The sequence below is a fragment of the Salmo trutta genome, unplaced genomic scaffold (genome assembly GCF_901001165.1).
Source record: "Salmo trutta unplaced genomic scaffold, fSalTru1.1, whole genome shotgun sequence".
NCBI lineage: Eukaryota > Metazoa > Chordata > Actinopteri > Salmoniformes > Salmonidae > Salmo > Salmo trutta.
Genome location: NW_021823231.1, coordinates 1 through 22,096, shown reverse-complemented (window position 1 = coordinate 22,096; position 22,096 = coordinate 1). Strand labels below are relative to the sequence as shown.

Genomic DNA, 22,096 nt, shown 5'->3' with positions numbered 1-22,096 from the left:
GTGTGTGTAAATAGTGTTGCAGTTCATTACAATTTCAAATAAGTGTAAAAATGTATAAACATTTACAGAGTTTGGACTTTTCACTCCAGGGGTTTTTCTTTCTTTTTGCTATTTTCTACACCGTATAGAATAATAGTGAAGACATCAAAACTATGAAATAACACATATGGAATCATGTAGTAACCAAAAAAAGTGTTAAACAAATGAAAACATATTTTATATTTGAGATTCTTCAAAGTAGCCACCCTTTGCCTTGATGACAGCTTTGCACACTCTTGGGATTCTCTGAACCAGCTTCATGAGGTAGTCACCTGGAATGCATTTCAATTAACAGGTGTGCCTTGTTAATTTGTCGAATTTCTTTCTTTCTTAATGCGTTTGAGCCAATCAGTTGTGTTGTGACAAGGTAGGTGTGGTATAAGAAGATATCCCTATTTGGTAAAAGTCCATATTATGGCAAGAACAGCTCAAATAAGCTCAAATAAGCAAAGAGAAACGACAGTCCATCATGAAGGTCAGTCAATACGGAACATTTCAATAACTTTGAAAGTTTCTTCAAGTGCAGTCGCAAAAAACCATCAAGCGCTGTGATGAAACTGGCTCTCATGAGGACCGCCACAGGAAAGGAAGACCCAGAGTTACCTCTGCTGCAGAGGATAAATTCATTAGAGTTACCAGCCTCAGAAATTGCAGCCCAAATAAATGCTTCACAGAGTTCAAGTAACAAGACACATCTCAACATCAACTGTTCAGAGGAGACTGTGTGAATCAGGCCTTCATGGTTGAAGTTCTGCAAAGAAACCACTACTAAAGGACACCAATAAGAGGAAGAGACTTTCTTGGGCCAAGAAACACGAGCAACGGACATTAGACCGGTGGAAATCTGTCCTTTGTTCTGATGAGTCAAAATGTGATATTTTTGGTTCCAACCGCTGTGTCTGTGAGACGCAGAGTAGGTGAACGGATGATCTCTGCATGTGTGGTTCTCACCGTGAAGCATGGAGGAGGAGGAGGTGGGATGGTGCTTTGCTGGTGACACTGTGATTTATTTAGAATTCAAGACACACTTAACCAGCATGGCTACCACAGCATTCTGCAGCGATACGCCATCCCATCTGGTTTGGGCTTAGTGGGACTATCATTTGTTTTACAACAGGACAATGAACCAACACACCTCCAGGCTATTTGACCAAGAAGGAGAGTGATGGAGTGCTGCATCAGATGACCTGGCCTCCACAATCACCCGACCTCAACCCAATTCAGATGGTTTGGAATGAGTTGGACCGCAGAGTGAAGGAAAAGCAGCCAACAAGTGCTCAGCATATGTGGGAACTCCTTCAAGACTGTTGGAAAAGCATTCCAGGAGAAGCTGGTTGAGAGAATGCCAAGAGTGTGCAAAGCTGTCATCAAGGCAAAGGGTGGCTACTTTGAAGAATCTCAAATATAAAATATATTTTGATTTGTTTCACGCTTTTTTGGTTACTTCATGATTCCATAGTTTTGATGTCTTCACTATTCTACAATGTAGAAAATAGTAACAAATTAAGAAAAACCCTTGAATGAGTAGGTGTGTCCAAACTTTTGACTGGTACTGTATATATATATATATATATAGTATATATATAGTATATACATACAGTATATATATACTGTATGTATATATAGTATATATATATATATATATACAGTATACATAGAGTATATATATATATATATATATATACAGTATATATATACATACAGTATATATATATATATATATATATATATATATACAGTATACATACTGTATGAATATATATATATATATATACTGTATATATATATATACAGTTTATATACATACAGTATATATATATATATATACACAGTATATATATATATATATATACTATATATACATACAGTATATATATATACTATATACACATACAGTATATATATATATATATACTGTATGTTGATCGTATTGATGGTACCTGCTGTGGCACTGCTTCCTCCTCCAGTAGATTCTATCAGCACTGAAACAACAATTACAACCATCAATCATCAACAACAACAAACACAGAAAACACAGAAACACTCATATAGGCCAGAGGAGGTGTGGTATATATAGCTAAGGGCTGTTTGTTTTTTTTTTTATAAATTAGCAAAAAGTCCAAAAAAGTGTTTTTGCATTGTCGTTATGGGGTATTGCGTGTAGATTGATAATGGAAAATGTTTTATTTAATCCAATTTTAGAATAAGGCTGTAACTTAACAAAATGTGGAAAAAGTGAAGAGGTCTGAATACTGTACTGTATCTCATTCACACCAAACCAAAAGGCCGTGGGAATTTTGTTATTTTTCAATAAAAAAAAGGGAGCCAAGTTTAGAAAACATGTTTTAACGACGTCGTCTAGCTGTGTGTCTGTGTTTCCTGTGGCAGATGGGAGCCAGCTAGCTGTGTGTGTATCTAGCTAGCTCAGTGTGTGTATCTAGCTAGCTCAGTGTGTGTATCTAGCTAGCTCAGTGTGTGTATCTAGCTAGCTCAGTGTGTGTATCTAGCTAGCTCAGTGTGTGTATCTAGCTAGCTCAGTGTGTGTATCTAGCTAGCTCAGTGTGTGTATCTAGCTAGCTCAGCTAGCTCAGTGTGTGTATCTAGCTAGCTCAGCTAGCTCAGTGTGTGTATGACCTCAGACGTGACTGCTGTGGTTAGATGCACAGGAAGACTGACATTCAGCTAGCTAGCTACAGGACTGTTGGCCCTACCTCACGCACGCGGGTACACACACACACACACAACACACACACACCCACACACACACACAAACACACACCCACACACACACACACACACACGCACAAACACACCCACACACACACACAACACACACACCACACACACACACACACACACACACACACACACACACACACACACACACACACACACACACACACACACACCCACACACACAAATTGTCCCGCTTTGTTACCTGGTGATGATGTTGTAATCGCGTCATACACAGTACCGTCAAGATCCACTTCCTCAGATTGGCCGGTGGTCGCCCCCGACGGCATGGTTTCCGCGGCAACCGTTGTCACGTTGTCCCGCAAGGTTCCAGCATCCACATCTTCGTTCTGGTCTTGGGTTTGGTTGCCATCTCTACTACCGACGGTGATGTTGTTGGTAAGGTTAGAGTCACGGTAGTCTGACTGGACCAGGGTAGTAACTGTAGGATTGTTCTGAGTGGCTGAGGGGGTAGCAGGAGTGGCAGTAAGGGTGGTAGTGGGGATGGGGTTACTGTCATCGTTGTTGGGCCCTGTTTTATTATTCTCGTCTGCTTTGACGATGTAGAGGATCAGTACCACACCTAGAAGAGAGGAGGAGAAAACATTCATCCTCACAACAATACTGACTAAACACATACACTACATGACCAAAAGTCTAGTGTGTGTTGTGTGTGTGTGTGTGTGTGTGTATATTGTGCATCTATCAGTTTCAAAAGTATGTGGACACCTGCTCGTCGAATGGACATTAATATGTAGTTGGTCCCCCATTTGATGCTACAAAACATTTCTGTATGGACCTCGCTTTGTGCACGGGGGCATTGTCATGCTGAAACAGGAAAGGGCCTTCCCCAAACTGTTGTCACAAAGTTCGAAGCACAGAATCATCTAGAATATCATTGTATGCTGTAGATTTCCCTTCACTGGAACTAAGGGACCCGAACCATGAAAAACATCCCCAGACCATTATTCCTCCTCCACCAAACTTTACAGTTGGCACTATGCATTCGGGCAGTTAGCGTTCTCCTGTCATCCGACAATCCCGGATTCATCCGTCGGACTGACAGATGGTGAAGCGTTTCCAGAGTCCAATGGCGGCGAGCTTTACACCACTCTAGCAGACGCTTGGCATTGCTCACCTGGAATCCTTTTTCTGGTGATCGACCATGGAAACCCATTTATTTATTTCATGAAGCTCCCGACTAAGAGTTCTTGTGCTGACGTTGCTTCCAGAGGCAGTTTGAAACTCGGTAGTGAGTGTTGCAACCGAGGACAGACCGTTTTTAACACCTACGCGTTTCAGCACTCAGCGGTCCCGTTCTGGGAGATTGTTCAGCTGTTGTTGCTCCTAGACGTTTCCACTTCACAATAAAAGCTCTTACAGTTGACCGGGGGGCAGCTCTAGCAGGGCAGAAATTTGACGAACTGACTTGTTAGAAAAGTGGCATCCTATGACGGTGTCACGTTGAAAGTCACTGAGCTCTTCAGCAAGGCCGTTCTACTGCCAATGTTTGTCTATGGAGATTGCAATGGCTTTGTGATCGATTTTATACACCTGTCAGCAACGGGTGTGGCTGAAATAGCCGAATCCACTCATTTGAAGGGGTGTCCACATACTTTTGTATATATAGTGTATTAGGCAACACCAACTGGAGTGTATGGAATGAGAGAGATAACACAGAGAGAGAGAGAGAGAGATAACAGAGAGAAAGACAACAGAGAGAGAGATAACAGAAAGAGAGAGATAACAGAGAGAGAGAGATAACAGAGAGAGAGAGAGAGAGAGAGAGATAACAGAGAGAGAGAGATAACAGCGAGAGAGAGAGAGAGAGAGAGATAACAGAGAGAGAGAGATAACAGAGAGAGAGAGATAACAGAGAGAGAGAGATAACAGAGAGAGAGAGATAACAGAGAGAGAGAGCATGGTGTTTGCAACGCCAGGGTTGTGGGTTTGATTCCCACGGGGGACCAGTACAAAAAATAATTTAAAAAAATGCATGAAATGAAATGATATGTATGAAATGTATGTAAGTAGCTCTGGATAAGAGCGTCTGCTAAATGACTAAAATGTAAAGAACAGAGAGACAGATAAAGAGACGGAAAGGTGCTGTCGAAACAATTGATAAACTCACCCAGGATATAAAGGGGAATGAAGTTCGATGCCATATTGCTGATTTATCAATAGTTCCGTCTGCTTCTGACGGCAGAACCAAGTCCGTGACAAGTGAAGACAAGAAAGTATTTTTCTCTTCCGTGTCTCTCTGACAGGAATTGAGTCACAGACCACAAACACCTTAGCTGGGCTGTCTCAACAGTGTAAAGGGACTTCCTTCCCCTCGTCTCCTCTCCTTCATCTGCACCGAATCCTCGTGACTCAGAATCAACGTGCTGAAAACAATATATTTTACTGGATGTTAGCAAATGTACGGATTCATCTGCCCAGGTGGTTCATAAAGGAGAGAGAAATTAGAGGAGATGAGGAGAGGAGATGAGGAGATGAAGCTGCTTCAGACTATTGAGACGCAGCCCTGGTCCTCCTCCTGACAGGATGCTGAGCACTTTGACACGTTCTCTCTCTCCTCTCTGTCTCTCTCTCTCTCTGTGTCTGTCTCTCTCTCTGTGTCTCTCTCTCTCTGTCTCTCTCTCTCTCTCTCTCCTCTCTGTCTCTCTCTCTCTCTGTGTCTGTCTCTCTCTCTGTCTCTCTCTCTCTCTGTCTCTCTCTGTGTCTGTCTCTCTCTCTCTCTCGCTCTCTCTCTCTGTCTCTCTCTCTCTCTCTCTCTCTCTGTGTGTGTCTCTCTCTCTGTCTCTCTCTCTCTCTCTCTCTCTCTCTCTCTGTGTCTCTCTCTCTCTGTCTCTCTCTGTGTCTGTCTCTCTCTCTCTCTCGCTCTCTCTCTCTGTCTCTCTCTCTCTCTCTCTCTCTCTCTCTGTGTGTGTCTCTCTCTCTGTCTCTCTCTCTCTCTCTCTCTCTCTCTCTGTCACTCTCTCTCTTTGTCACTCTCCCTCTCTCTCTCGCTGTCACTCTCTCTCTCTCACTCACCCCCCCACTCTGTAACCCCCTTATAAACTCATTCACCCCCCCCCCCCCCATAATCAGTGAAAACATTATTCTAATTTCATTACCCAGTCAAGCTTTCTGGACTGGCCTCATCTTCCCTTCAGAAGGGGGAGACAGTCTCCTGCTGGTTAAACTGTGGCATAACACTGAGAAGGCGTAGACCAGTAGCTCGTAAAAGCAGCCCTATGGACTCATGTAAATAAGGTATTTCTGTTTTTTTATTTGTAATAAATTAGCAAAAATTCTGAAAACCTGTTTTTGTATTGTCCTTATGGGATATTGTGTGTCGATTACTGATGAAAAAATATATATATTTACAGAATTTTTGAATAAGGCTTTTAACATAATAAAATGGGTCTGAATACTTTCCAAAGGCACTGTATAGATTATTTATATTTTGGACTCAGGAAGCTAATTTCCTACAATTAAATACATTTTTCTATAGGGTTTTCTACCGTGTATTTAAACACTATATTCTCAACATAGCTCATTGTAATATTTCTACTACTGTATATTGCATTTTAGTTACACTGTTTATACACACTACATATTTATATACTGGATTCTGGACATAGCTCACTTTAATATATCTACTGCAGTACATATCATTCTAGTATATCTACTGCTGTACATATCATTCCTAGTATATCTACTGCTGTACATATCCAACACACCATCTTTCTATGGGGTCGCCATGCTACTCCAACACACCATCTTTCTATGGGGTCGCCATGCTACTCCAACACAACACACCATCTTACTATGGGGTCGCCATGCTACTCCAACACACCATCTTACTATGGGGTCCATGCTACTCCAACACAACACACCATCTTACTATGGGGTCGCCATGCTACTCCAACACACCATCTTACTATGGGGTCGCCATGCTACTCCAACACACCATCTTTCTATGGGGTCGCCATGCTACTCCAACACAACACACCATCTTACTATGGGGTCGCCATGCTACTCCAACACACCATCTTACTATGGGGTCGCCATGCTACTCCAACACACCATCTTACTATGGGGTCGCCATGCTACTCCAACACAACAACACACGAGACAACAGAGACTGTTTTGCTGTAGCAAGTCACAGCTCACAAAACTGACCCAGGTCATTTACAGCAGAGGTGAAAACATGTACTGTACCACACTGATTTCTCATACGTTGTTGTTGTTATAGGCTTTGATCACATTGACGTTGCATAATTGGTCTCAGTCACGTAGCTACAGCTGAGGTCTATAAATGTGGCACAGTGTTTTGAGATGATTTTGATGATCCTAGTTTCCAGATCTGTTTGTGGGTACTGCCTTCTTGCCAACTAACTGCTATTGTCATGCCAAACAAGATAAGACAATTATTTCTGTAAAATCATTAGCTATTCTATTCATTCAAAACAACCCATACGCCGTGACATTGTTTATTGGCAATGCCGTGACCCGGATTCGAACCGGGGTTGCTGCGGCCACAACGCAGAGTACTAACCACTATACAATCATGGCGAGCTACCAGGGATTGTGGGAGAAAAAGGGAGAGAGCAGGGGGATTTTCATTCATGGTAACGTGCACTAGGAGACACCACTAGAGACACTATTATGTAATTGTGATGAACTGAGAGAATATTAGGGTAGCACTGTGATTCATTAATCATGTGCTGTCTTCTCTGCTCCTCTGTTTTTATCTCTTTCCCACCTCCTCTTTCAAATCAAATCACATTTATTTATAAAGCCCTTCTTACATCAGCTGATATCTCAAAGTGCTGTAACAGAAACCCAGCCTAAAACCCCAAACAGCAAGCAATGCAGGTGTAGAAACACCTTTCTTTCTTCCTGTTTTTTTTATAATGAACACCAGATGTGCATTGAAGTACATATTGAACTTGTATTTATAATATAATACGACAATTATAATATTTATAATGCATGTATTATGTATTTATAACAATTGGGATAATGAACTTCTTTCAATAAAGCGTTTCACATTCTCTACCGTTTTAAATTAAGTCTCTCGTTTGATGAAATACTCCACCTATCCTGTGTTTATCAGATCGATGCAGATGAAGGACATTAGATATTGAGATGATGTCATGTCCTGACCAGTATAAGGGGTTATTTGTTATTGTAGTTTGGTCAGGACGTGGCAGGGGTGTTTTGTCTTATGTGGTTCGGGGTTTTATGGGATATGTATTTATGTAAGAGGGGTGTTTCATTTATGTGTTTGGTGTTTTTGGGTATTGTTCTATGTTTTGTATTTCTATGATTTTCTATGTTGTGTATTTCTTTGTGTTGGCCTGGTATGGCTCTCAATCAGGAACAGCTGTACATCGTTGTTGCTGATTGAGAGTCATACTTAGGTAGCCCTGTTTTCACCTGTCCCTTTTGTGGGAAGTTATTGTTTGCACTGCTGTGTGTTTAGCCTGCAATCCTGTTAGATCGTTTTCATGTTTTGTTTATTTTGTATTCAATAAAAGTCAGTATGAGCACTCAACCCACTGCGCCTTAGTCCACTATATACGACGACCGTTACAGATGAACAGGTTTTACAGTATTTACATGACGCATAGGAAGTGTAGTGTACTGTTTTTAGTTTTTGTTTACATTATAGTTCTGTATGAATTATAAATCAGCCTTTAACTGGTTAAATCATGTTTATAGTCTATTGCAGAGTTACAATGTGTAACCATTGATGTACCAGGACCAAGATTTGTAAACACTGTTGAAGTGTATAATTGCAATACATACATGCAGACACAGCGTCATTCAAAGACTGGAATTTGATACACCTGGTATTGGATACGACTGGAAAATAATCCCCAAGACATTCATACCTAAACTGCACCTTTATTTGCCAAGGTAGAGTACATGATCAGTGAATATATTAAATGTACAGGCTACAATGTGGGGATCTCATGCATGGTAATAACTACATGTATATACGACTTGCATCCTTGGCACAACATGATATTATATTCTACTCAATCCATAGGCTTCATTAATGTCATTCAGGCTGTTTTGAAGTGGATACAACAGGCTATGATAGCTGAGGTTCATAGGTTCTGAACTAATATGTATACCAAACGTTTTAGGTTCCATACACAGATCGGCTAGACAGCTAGCTACACATCCATAGGCATACAGGTATTTTTTTATCCTCCACTGCACAATAAGTGAGAAATGGGTTAGCTAGCTAGTTACTTCATCTGCATTGCATGGTACAATTTCAGCAAAATTGTACATTTAATTTGCAGTAAGTGCTTTAGCTAGCTAGATTCTTTACATCCACTGTTTCACAAGATGACAGACTGGTTTGCTGGTTGTTTCAGGAGTCCCTAAAACATTAAACAACCAGAATTACAATTCAATAACCGCCTTTAAAAAAAATCTAATTCTGCTACATTAATTATCCTAACCTGCTACTTTAGTAATCCTAACCTCCTACGTTAGTAATCCTAACCTGCAACGTTAGTAATCCTAACATGCTACTTTAGTAATCCTAACCTGCTACGTTAGTAATCCTATGCTGCTACTTTAGCAATCCTAACCCGCTACTTTAGTTATCCTAACCTGCTACTTTAGTTATCCTAACCTGCTACTTTAGCAATCCTAACCCGCTACTTTAGTTATCCCAACCTGCTACTTTAGTTATCCTAACCTGCTACTTTAGTAATCCTAACATGCTACTTTAGTAATCCTAACCTCCTACGTTAGTAATCCTAACCTGCTACGTTAGTAATCCTAACCTGCTACATTAGTAATCCTAACCTGCTACATTAGTAATCCTAACCTGCTACATTAGTAATCCTAACCTGCTACATTAGTAATCCTAACCTGCTACTTTAGTAATCCTAACCTGCTACTTTAGTAATCCTAACCTGCTACATTAGTAATCCTAACCTGCTACTTTAGTAATCCTAACCTGCTACTTTAGTAATCCTAACCTGCTACTTTAGTAATCCTAACCTGCTACTTTAGTAATCCTAACCTGCTACATTAGTAATCCTAACCTGCTACATTAGTAATCCTAACCTGCTACTTTAGTAATCCTAACCTGCTACATTAGTAATCCTAACCTGCTACTTTAGTAATCCTAACCTGCTACTTTAGTAATCCTAACCTTCTACTTTAGTAATCACACACACATCTATTGAACAACATTGAACTTGGCTTCATAATACAGTTTCTTCTTCTTTTTGTTGAGTTTAGTCACATCATTTCTCATTTTGCAGGAAGTCAGCCAGTCAGATGTACAGCCAGACTTATTAGCCACTTCCTTTTGGCCCCAGTTCTTTCAACCATACAGTTTTTCAATTCCTCATCCATCCATGGAGCCTTAACAGTTCTAACAGTCAGTTCCTCATCAATCCATGGAGCCTTAACAGTTCTAACAGTCCGTTCCTCATCCATCCATGGAGCCTTAACAGTTCTAACAGTCAGTTCCTCATCAATCCATGGAGCCTTAACAGTTTCTAACAGTCCGTTCCTCATCCATCCATGGAGCCTTAACAGTTCTAACAGTCCGTTTCTTAACAGCTGCATGTTTATCAATAATTGGAAGAAGCAATTTCATAAATTCATCAAGTGGAGCATCTGGATGCTCCTCATTAATCACATCAGACTAACAAATACTTTTAACATCATCCACATAAGAGTCACAGCAAAATCTCTTATACTATTTTAGGCCCAGCTGTTGGAACTTTGGCTTTCCTGCATATAGCCACTATATTGTGATCATTGCATCCAATGGGTACGGATACAGCTTTAGAACAAAGTTCTACAGTATTAGTAAACATGTGATCGATACATGTGAATGATCTTGTTCCTGTAGTGTTTTGTAAACACCCTGGTAGGTTGATTAATAACCTGAACCAGATTACAGGCACTGGTTACAGTCAGAAGCTTCCTCTTGAGCGGACAGCTTGATGAAAACCAGTCATTATTCAGGTCCCCAAGAAAGTAGGCCTCTCTGTTTACATCACATACACTATCAAGCATTTCACACATATTATTTAGATACTGACTGTTAGCACTTGGTGGCCTATAGCAACACCCCAAAGGAAAAGGCTTTAGATGTGCCAAGTGAACCTGCAACCACAACACTTCATTAACACTTGACATAAGATCTTCTCTAAGTATTACAGGGATGTGGCTCTGAATATATACAGCAACACCTCCCCCATAAGCATTCCTGTCTCTTCTATAGATGTTATATCCTTGTATTGTTGCTGCTGTATCATCACATTAATTATCTACGTGAGTCTCAGAAATAAATGGCTAATATATGAATGTTATCTGATGTTAGAAAGTTATTGAGTTCGAGCTACATATATATTATTACAGGCTATTTTCAACCTTGTCTTGGGTAGCTGATCAGAGATAGAGCAAAGCAAGATAAAATGAATATAAACATTCAGCAGTCCAATAATCAGTCGGTGTGAGTGTGTGTGTGTGTGTGTGTGTGTGTGTGTGTGTGTGTGTGTGTGTGTGTGTGTGTGTGTGTGTGTGTGTTGCGGGGTTGAAGCTACAAACCCAAGGCTCTTGTGAGTGTAATGTTTACCGTTCATTTTTGATTGTTTATTTCATTTTTGTTTGTTATTTATTTCACTTGCTTTGGTAATGTTAACATATGTTTCCCATGCCAATAAAGCCCTTTGAATTGAATTCAGAGAGAGAAAGAGAGAAAGAGAGAAAGAGAGAAAGAGAGAAAGAGAGAGAGAGGGGAGAGAAAGAGGGGAGAGAAAGAGGGGAGAGAAAGAGAGAGAGAGAGAGAGAGGACAGAGAGAGCGAGAGGGGTGGTAGAGCGAGATAGAGAGGGGGGGTAGAGAGAGAGAGGGGATAGAGCGAGAGAGAGAGAGGGGGGTAGAGAGAGGGGGGTAGAGCGAGCGAGAGAGAGGGGTAGAGAGAGAGAGGGGGGGGTAGAGAGAGAGGGGGGTAGAGAGAGAGGGAGAGAGAGAGGGGGGATAGAGAGAGAGAGAGGGGGTAGAGAGAGAGATCCTGGAAGATGTGTCCTCAGCTGGTGCACATCCTTGAGAAGGGGGGTCTGACCCCTTAAATAATCCCCTAGAAACACATTAAATAGACCTGCTAGCTTCCGCTTCTGTGCAGCTACAGACAACAAACTAACTGCACACAGTTCTAACTATACAGACACGAAGGTAGAGTCACAAATGGCACCCTAATCCCTAGATAGTGCACTACTTTAGACCAGAGCCCTATAGAACCCTATTCCCTAGATAGTGCACTACTTTAGACCAGAGCCCTATGGGTCTCCGTGTTCCCTATGTAGTGCACTACTTTAGACCAGGGCCCTATGGGACCCTATTCCCTATATAGTGCACTACTTTAGACCAGAGCCCTATGGGACCCTATTCCCTATATAGTGCACTACTTTAGACCAGAGCCCTATGGAACCCTATTCCCTATATAGTGCACTACTTTAGACCAGAGCCCTATGGGACCCTATTCCCTATATAGTGCACTACTTTAGACCAGAGCCCTATGGGACCCTATTCCCTATATAGTGCACTACTTTTTTCCAAGGCCCGTAGGTGTCTGCTCAGAATCAGTGCACTATGTAGGGAATAGGGTGATTTGATATAAGGAATAGGATGCTGTTTGGAATGCAGACAAAGTATTCTAGAATGATCTATGTTAAATCTGTAATTTATAACACTCAGACAGTATTCTAGAATGATCTATGTTAAATCTGTAATTTATAACACTCAGACAGTATTCTAGAATGATCTATGTTAAATCTGTAATTTATAACACTCAGACAGTATTCTAGAATGATCTATGTTAAATCTGTAATTTATAACACTCAGACAGTATTCTGGAATGATCTATGTTAAATCTTTCATAGATATAAATGGACCAGATAGTATAGAGATACTGTACATGGTAGCTTTGCCATTATGTGAATGGGGGGGAGTCATGCCAGTTCTAGTAGTTGTATTTCTATGTGTGGTCCGGTCCGAGGGGCAGGGTCTGTGGTGTAGAGAGCGCCACCCTGAGAATTCTGTCCATCAATCAACCCGACAGAAATACAAGAGCAGAGCACCGCTAAGGCAAGACACAGGTACCTATCTACACACACACACACACACACACACACACACACACACACACACACACACACACACACACACACACACACACACACACACACACACACACACACACACACGCTGACACACACGTTTGTGTAAACAGTAAGGCATATTGTGAGGGTATTGTCGTTTAATGCTGACTTGCATATGTTTCTTTGGATGTGTGTGTTTGAATGTGTGTGTGTTTTATGTGTTTTATCTGTTTCAGTGTGTTTTATCTGTTTCAGTGTGTTTTATCTGTTTCAGTGTGTTTTATCAGTCAGTGTGTTTTATCTGTTTCAGTGTGTTTTATCTGTTTCAGTGTGTTTTATCTGTTTCAGTGTGATTTATCTGTTTCAGTGTGTTTTATCTGTTTCAGTGTGTTCTATCTGTTTCAGTGTGTTTTATCTGTTTCAGTGTGTTTTATCTGTTTCAGTGTGTTTATCTGTTGCAGTGTGTTTTATCTGTTTCAGTGTGTTTTATCTGTTTCAGTGTGTATTATCTGTTTCAGTGTTTTTTATCTGTTTCAGTGTGTTTTATCTGTCAGTGTGTTTTATCTGTTTCAGTGTTTTTTATCTGTTTCAGTGTGTATTATCTGTTTCAGTGTGTTTTATCTGTTTAAGTGTGTTTTATCTGTTTCAGTGTGTTTTATCTGTTTCAGTGTGTTTTATCTGTTTCAGTGTGTTTTATCAGTCAGTGTGTTTTATCTGTTGCAGTGTGTTTTATCTGTTTCAGTGTGTTTTATCAGTCAGTGTGTTTTATCTGTTGCAGTGTGTTTTATCTGTTTCAGTGTGTTTTATCTGTTTCAGTGTGTTTTATCTGTTTCAGTGTGTTCTCTCTCCTGCAGGTAACGATGTCCATCTCTCTGTTGTTGCCTCTGTGGGTGGCCACGTCCTTCTCCTTGACTCGTCCCACTCTGGGGTTCTCCCGCGGCGCTAGTCCCTCCTCCTGCTTGGAAATGAGTCCCGGTCACATCCGCGCTCAGCCCCAGGATCCTCAGCACAGCCACATCACGCTGTATACTTCTGCCTCCATATACCTGCCTGGTGACACAGTGACAGGTAGGGAACTAAATAGTGTACATGGTGACAGGTAGGAAACTAAATAGTGTACATGGTGACAGGTAGGGAACTAAATAGTGTACATGGTGACAGATAGGGAACTAAATAGTGTACATGGTGACAGGTAGGGAACTAAATAGTGTACATGGTGACAGGTAGGGAACTAAATAGTGTACATGGTGACAGGTAGGGAACTAAATAGTGTACATGGTGACAGATAGGGAACTAAATGGTGTACATGGTGACAGGTAGGGAACTAAGTAGTGTACATGGTGACAGGTAGGGAACTAAATAGTGTACATGGTGACAGATAGGGAACTCAATAGTGTACATGGTGACAGGTAGGGAACTAAATAGTGTACATGGTGACAGATAGGGAACTAAATAGTGTACATGGTGAAAGGTAGGGAACTAAATAGTGTACATGGTGAAAGGTAGGGAACTAAATAGTGTACATGGTGACAGGTAGGGAACTAAATAGTGTACATGGTGAAAGGTAGGGAACTAAATAGTGTACATGGTGAAAGGTAGGGAACTAAATAGTGTACATGGTGACAGATAGGGAACTAAATAGTGTACATGGTGACAGATAGGGAACTAAATAGTGTACATGGTGAAAGGTAGGGAACTAAATAGTGTACATGGTGACAGATAGGGAACTAAATAGTGTACATGGTGACAGATAGGGAACTAAATAGTGTACATGGTGAAAGGTAGGGAACTAAATAGTGTACATGGTGACAGATAGGGAACTAAATAGTGTACATGGTGACAGATAGGGAACTAAATAGTGTACATGGTGACAGATAGGGAACTAAATAGTGTACATGGTGAAAGGTAGGGAACTAAATAGTGTACATGGTGACAGATAGGGTACTAAATAGTGTACATGGTGACAGATAGGGAACTAAATAGTGTACATGGTGACAGGTAGGGAACTAAATAGTGTACATGGTGACAGGTAGGGAACTAAATAGTGTACATGGTGACAGGTAGGGAACTAAATAGTGTACATGGTGACAGATAGGGAACTAAATAGTGTACATGGTGACAGATAGGGAACTAAATAGTGTACATGGTGACAGATAGGGAACTAAATAGTGTACATGGTGACAGATAGGGAACTAAATAGTGTACATGGTGACAGATAGGGAACTAAATAGGGTACATGGTGACAGATAGGGAACTAAATAGTGTACATGGTGACAGATAGGGAACTAAATAGTGTACATGGTGACAGATAGGGAACTAAATAGTGTACATGGTGACAGATAGGGAACTAAATAGTGTACATGGTGACAGATAGGGAACTAAATAGTGTACATGGTGACAGATAGGGAACTAAATAGTGTACATGGTGACAGATAGGGAACTAAATAGTGTACATGGCGACAGATAGGGAACTAAATAGTGTACATAGTGACAGATAGGGAATTAAATAGTGTACATGGTGACAGGTAGGGAACTAAATAGTGTACATGGTGACAGGTAGGGAACTAAATAGTGTACATGGTGACAGATAGGGAACTAAATAGTGTACATGGTGACAGATAGGGAACTAAATAGTGTACATGGTGACAGATAGGGAACTAAATAGTGTACATGGTGACAGGTAGGGAACTAAATAGTGTACATGGTGAAAGGTAGGGAACTAAATAGTGTACATGGTGACAGATAGGGAACTAAATAGTGTACATGGTGACAGATAGGGAACTAAATAGTGTACATGGTGACAGATAGGGAACTAGCTCACTGCTATTCTTCTAAGTTTGAACACAGTTTCAGAAAGACACAATGTAGAAAGAATTTAGTAAGCTAGAGAGACACTACATGAGCAACAGTATGTGGACAGCTGCTCGTCCAACATCTCATTCCAAAATCATGGGTTTTAATATGGAGTTGGTCCACCCTTTGCTGCTATAACAGCCTCCTCTCTTCTGGGAAGGCTTTCCACTAGATGTTGGAACATTGCTGCTATAACAGCCTCCTCTCTTCTGGGAAGGCTTTCCACTAGATGATGGAACATTGCTGCTATAACAGCCTCCTCTCTTCTGGGAAGGCTTTCCACTAGATGTTGGTACATTGCTGCTATAACAGCCTCCTCTCTTCTGGGAAGGCTTTCCACTAGATGTTGGAACATTGCTGCTATAACAGCCTCCTCTCTTCTGGGAAGGCTTTCCACTAGATGTTGGAACATTGCTGCTATAACAGCCTCCACTCTTCTGGGAAGGCTTTCCACTAGATGTTGGTACATTGCTGCTATAACAGCCTCCTCTCTTCTGGGAAGGCTTTCCACTAGATGTTGGAACATTGCTGCTATAACAGCCTCCACTCTTCTGGGAAGGCTTTCCACTAGATGTTGGAACATTGCTGCTATAACAGCCTCCTCTCTTCTGGGAAGGCTTTCCACTAGATGTTGGTACATTGCTGCAGGGACTTGCTTCCATTCAGCCACAAGAGCATTAGTGAGGTCGGGCACTGATGTTGGGCGATTATATCTGGCTCGCAGTCGGTGTTCCAATTCATCCCAAAGGTGTTCGATGTAGTTGAGATCAGGACTCTCTGCAGGCCAGTCAAGTTCTTCCACACCAATCTCGAGAAACCATTTCTGTATGGACCTCGCTTTGTGCACGGGGGCATTGTCATGCTGAAACAGGAAAGGGCCTTCCCCAAACTGTTGGCACAAAGTTGGAAGGACAGAATAATCTAGAATGTCTTTGTATGCTGTAGATTTCCCTTCACTGGAACAAAGGGGCCCGAACCATGAAAAACAGCCCCAGACCATAATTCCTCCTCCACCAAACTTTACAGTTGGCACTATGCATTGGAGAAGGATGCGTTCTCCTGGCATCCGCCAAACCCAGATTCATCCGTCGGACTGCCAGATGGTGAAGCGTGATTCATCACTCCAGAGAACGCGTTTCCACTGCTACAGAGTCCAATGGCGGCGAGTTTTACACCACTCCAGCCGATGCTTGGCATTGTGCATGGTGATTTTAGGCTTGTGTGCGGCTGCTCGAGCATGTAAACTTATTTCATGAAGCTCCCGACTAACAGTTATTGTGCTGACGTTGCTTCCAGAGGAAGTTTGAAACTCCGTAGTGAGTGTTGTAACCGAGGACATCCCATTTTTTACACGCCTCAGCACTCGGCGGTCCCGTTCTGTGAGCTTGTGTGGCCTACCACTTCTCAGCTGACCGGAGCAGCTCTAGTAGGGCAGAAATTTGACGAACTGACTTGTTGGAAAGGTAGCATCCTATGACGGTGCCACGTTGAAAGTCACTGAGCTCTTCAGTACGGGCCATTCTACTGCCAATGTTTGGCTATGGAGAATGCATGGCTGTATGCTTGATTTGAAGGGGTGTCCACATACTTTTGTATGTACATTTGAAGTCGGAAGTTTACATACACTTAGATTGGAGTCATTAAAACTCGTTTTTCAACCACTCCACACATTTCTTGTTAACAAACTGTAGTTTTGGCAAGTCGGTTAGGACATCTACTTTGTGCATGACACAAGTACTTTTTCCAAGAATTGTTTACCAACAGATTATTTCACTTATAATTCACTGTATCACAATTCCAGTGGGTTAGAAGTTTACATACACTAAGTTGACTGTGCTTTTTAAACAGCTTGGAAAATTCCAGATAATGATGTCATGGCTTTTGAAGCTTCTGTTAGGCTAATTGACATCATTTGAGTCAATTGGAGGTGTACCTGTGGATGTTTTTCAAGGCCTACCTTCAAACTCAGTGCCTCTTTGCTTGACATCATGTGAAAATCAAAAGAAATCAGCCAAGACCTCAGAAAAAAATTGTACACCTTCACAAGTCTGGTTCATCCTTGGGAGCAATTTCCAAACGCCTGAAGGTACCACGTTCATCTGTACAAACAATAGTACGGAAGTATAAACACCATGGGACCACGCAGCCATCATACCGCTCAGGAAGGAGACGCGTTCTGTCTCCTAGAGATGAACGTACTTTGGTGCGAAAAGTGCAAATCAATCCCAGAACAACAGCAAAGGACCTTGTGAAGATGCTGGAGGAAACAGGTACAAAAGTATCTATATCCACAGTAAAACGAATCCTATATCGACATAACATGAAAGGCCGCTCAGCAAGGAAGAAGCCACTGCTCCAAAACAGCCATAAAAAAAGCCAGACTACGGTTTGCAACTGCACATGGGGACAAAGATCGTACATTTTGGAGAAATGTCCTCTGGTCTGATGAAATGAAAATAGAATTGTTTGCTGTCATGACTGTCCTGATCAGGTCAGGTTACAGGAGACCACAACCCAACAGAGTATCTCTCACCCCTCAACAGAGGAGGAGGAGATCTAGGGATCTGAAGATGTGGGGGGTTTTATGACCCCTCACACCCATGATAAATCTTAGGCAACAGACGAAATTCCTTTGTCCTCTCACTATGGAGAACCAGCCTCAGAACATTAAACATGCAATAAAGGGACTTTGGAACAATGGTTTCCGTCAGCCACAATGGTGATCATGACGATAGATGGAATATGAAAATGAATGTCACTTTTGTTTTGTTATTAAAGGTTAAAGGATAACATTATTACAAAAACATTGTAACTTTAAGAGTTTTCCTAGAATATGCTTGATGTTTATACATTGTACGTTGTGTGGAAAATGTCCAAATCAAAGAGAATGTTTTGGTAAAGATGAAATGAAATGTGAAGTTAGTTGTCTAAATTGGATCTGAGTTAAACCCAGACGTCCGGCCTCGTAACTAGTTAAATCCAGACCTCCAGCCTCGTAACTAGTTAAACCCAGACCTCCAGCCTCGTAACTAGTAAAACCCAGACCTCCAGCCTCGTAACTAGTTAAATCCAGACCTCCGGCCTCGTAACTAGTAAAACCCAGACCTCCAGCCTCATAACTAGTTAAATCCAGACCTCCAGCCTCATAACTAGTTAAATCCAGACCTCCAGCCTCGTAACTAGTTAAATCCAGACCTCCAGCCTCGTAACTAGTTAAACCCAGACCTCCAGCCTCGTAACTAGTTAAATCTAGACCTCCAGCCTCGTAACTAGTTAAATCCAGACCTCCAGCCTCGTAACTAGTTAAATCCAGACCTCCGGCCTCGTAACTAGTTAAATCCAGACCTCCAGCCTCGTAACTAATTAAATCCAGACCTCCGGCCTCGTAACTAGTTAAATCCAGACCTCCGGCCTCGTAACTAGTTAAATCCAGACCTCCGGCCTCGTAACTAGTTAAATCCAGACCTCCAGCCTCGTAACTAGTTAAATCCAGACCTCCAGCCTCGTAACTAGTTAAATCCAGACCTCCAGCCTCGTAACTAGTTAAATCCAGACCTCCGGCCTCGTAACTAGTTAAATCCAGACCTCCAGCCTCGTAACTAGTTAAATCCAGACCTCCAGCCTCGTAACTAGTTAAATCCAGACCTCCAGCCTCGTAACTAGTTAAATCCAGACCTTGCCTCGTAACTAGTTAAATCCAGACCTTGCCTCGTAACTAGTTAAATCCAGACCTCCGGCCTCGTAACTAGTTAAATCCAGACCTCCAGCCTCGTAACTAGTTAAATCCAGACCTCCGGCCTCGTAACTAGTTAAATCCAGACCTCCAGCCTCGTAACTAGTTAAATCCAGACCTCCAGCCTCGTAACTAGTTAAATCCAGACCTCCAGCCTCGTAACTAGTTAAATCTAGACCTCCAGCCTCGTAACTAGTTAAATCCAGACCTCCAGTCTCGTAACTAGTTAAATCCAGACCTCCAGCCTCGTAACTAGTTAAACCCAGACCTCCAGCCTCGTAACTAGTTAAATCCAGACCTCCAGCCTCGTAACTAGTTAAATCCAGACCTCCGGCCTCGTAACTAGTTAAATCCAGACCTCCGGCTAGTAACTAGTTAAATCCAGACCTCCAGCCTCGTAACTAGTTAAATCCAGACCTCCAGCCTCGTAACTAGTTAAATCCAGACCTCCAGCCTCGTAACTAGTTAAATCTAGACCTCCAGCCTCGTAACTAGTTAAATCCAGACCTCCAGCCTCGTAACTAGTTAAATCCAGACCTCCGGCCTCGTAACTAGTTAAATCCAGACCTCCAGCCTCGTAACTAGTTAAATCCAGACCTCCAGCCTCGTAACTAGTTAAATCCAGACCTCCAGCCTCGTAACTAGTTAAATCCAGACCTCCGGCCTCGTAACTAGTTATATCCATGAAATGTATATTTCTCTCGTGTACTTTCTCTTTTTCTCTCTCTTTTAAATCCCCATTTTGGGTAACACGCGCACAGTGTGTTGGCCCGTTATACTAAGTCCTAATCAATAGCCTAGACTGTGTTTTGTGTATGTATATCTTTTATCATCATTTTAGCTTTCTAGTAAATAAATAATCAACTAAAATTGGTGTGGTACGAACTCATTGGTGGGACCCGGGTCCGAATGAGACTGTAGAGGAAATTGATTAATTAGCGACTGTTGCAAAATCGATATTCTGATATTCTTTGAGTTAATTTGGGAAATAGAAACTCAATAAAACTAATTTTCCCATGGTGCCCCAGGTTAATGAGTTAATAATTGCTTGATTCATTTAATCACGTAATTATAAACCTTTAATCATTCGATGAGCAGCGGTCATCACATTAACTAATACAACGTTACAACATTGGCCATAATGACCATCGTTATGTTTGGAGGAAAAAGGGGGAGGCTTGCAAGCCGAAGAACACCATCCCAACCGTGAAGAACGGGGGTGGCAGCATCATGTGGTGGGGGTGCTTTGCTGCAGGAGGGACTGGTGCACTTCACAAAATAGATGGCATCATGAGGGAGGAAAATTATGTGGATATATACTTCCAAAGTTGTGGCAAAATGCCTTAAGAACAACAATGTCAAGGGATTGGAGTGGCCATCACAAAGCCCTGACCTCAATCCCATAGAAAATGTGTGGGCAAAACTGAAAAAGCGTGTGTGAGCAAGGAGGCCTACAAACCTGACTCAGTTACACAAGCTCTGTCAGGAGGAATGGGCCAAAATTCACCCAACTTATTGTGAGAAGCTTGTGGAAGGCTACCCGAAACGTTTGACCCAAGTTAAACAATTTAAAGGCAATGCTACCAAATACTAATTGAGTGTATGTAAACTTCTGACCCACTGGGAATGTGATGAAAGAAATTAAAAGCTGAAATAAATAATTATTCTCTCTACTAATATTCTGACATTTCACATTCTTAAAATAAAGTGGTGATCCTAACTGACCTAAGACAGGGGAATTTTTACTAGGATTAAATATCAGGAATTGTGAAAAACTGAGTTTAAATATATTTGGCGAAGATGTATGTAAACTTTTCAACTTCATGTGTATGTTGTGTTGATAGATCCGTATAGTAGCATATACCTTATTAATATAAATTGTATTGTGACACTTCCCTGTCCCATATGTTTCCATAGTGACGGTACGGAGTACCCGAGACTTCATGGGGTTCCTTCTACAGGCTCGGTCGCTAGGCATCGCCGGGGGTCGGGGTCGTGGGGGCAGGGTGGCGGGCACATGGACCGTAACCCCTCCCGGAACACACACCCAGCGTTGTCTCGGCGACAATGACTCCCTCACGCACTCTGACAAACAGCTGAAGAGAAATCTGTCATTCGTCTGGAGGGCTCCGGATACAGCTCTAGGAGACATACGTTTCTAGTGAGTACAGGAGGAAGAGGAGGGGGGGAGGAGGAGGAGGAGAGGAGAGGAGGAGGGGGAGGGAGGAAGAGGGGAGAGGAGAGGATGGGGAGGAGGAGGAAGAGGAGTGGGAGGTCCCCAGATACAGCTCTAGGAGACACACGTTTCTAGTGAGTACAGGAGGAAGAGGAGGGGGGAGGAGGAAGAGGAGTGGGAGGTCCCCAGATACAGCTCTAGGAGACATACGTTTCTAGCGAGTACAGGAGGAAAAGGGAGGAGGGGGAGGAGGAGGGGAGGAGGGAGGAGGAGGGGAGAGGATGGGGAGGAGGAGAGGAGGAGGGGGAGGAGGAGAGGAGGAGGAAGAGGAGGTAGAGGAGGTCCCCAGATACAGCTCTAGGAGACATACGTTTCTAGTGAGTACAGGAGGAAGGGGAGAGAGGAGGGAGGAGAAGAGGAGGT

General features: G+C 42.1%; 1 protein-coding gene and 1 non-coding gene across 2 annotated transcripts in view; both read right to left on the bottom strand.

Annotated features, from left to right (window-relative positions):
• LOC115189776 (uncharacterized) overlaps positions 1-5,023 on the bottom strand; it is a 7,558-nt gene extending 2,535 nt beyond the window's left edge. The window contains exons 1-3 of the mRNA XM_029748298.1: positions 4,905-5,023; positions 2,979-3,356; positions 1,980-2,021 (exon numbers count right to left, since the gene is read on the bottom strand). Of these exons, the coding sequence (XP_029604158.1) occupies positions 1,980-2,021; positions 2,979-3,356; positions 4,905-4,938 (454 nt within the window). The 5' untranslated portion in view covers positions 4,939-5,023. The remainder of the gene's footprint in view (positions 1-1,979; positions 2,022-2,978; positions 3,357-4,904) is intronic.
• A 2,241-nt stretch (positions 5,024-7,264) lies between these two features.
• trnah-gug (transfer RNA histidin (anticodon GUG)) lies at positions 7,265-7,336 on the bottom strand. Its single transcript has one exon. It is a non-coding gene; the product is annotated as a tRNA-His (tRNA).
• Between the last annotated feature and the right edge of the window lie 14,760 nt (positions 7,337-22,096).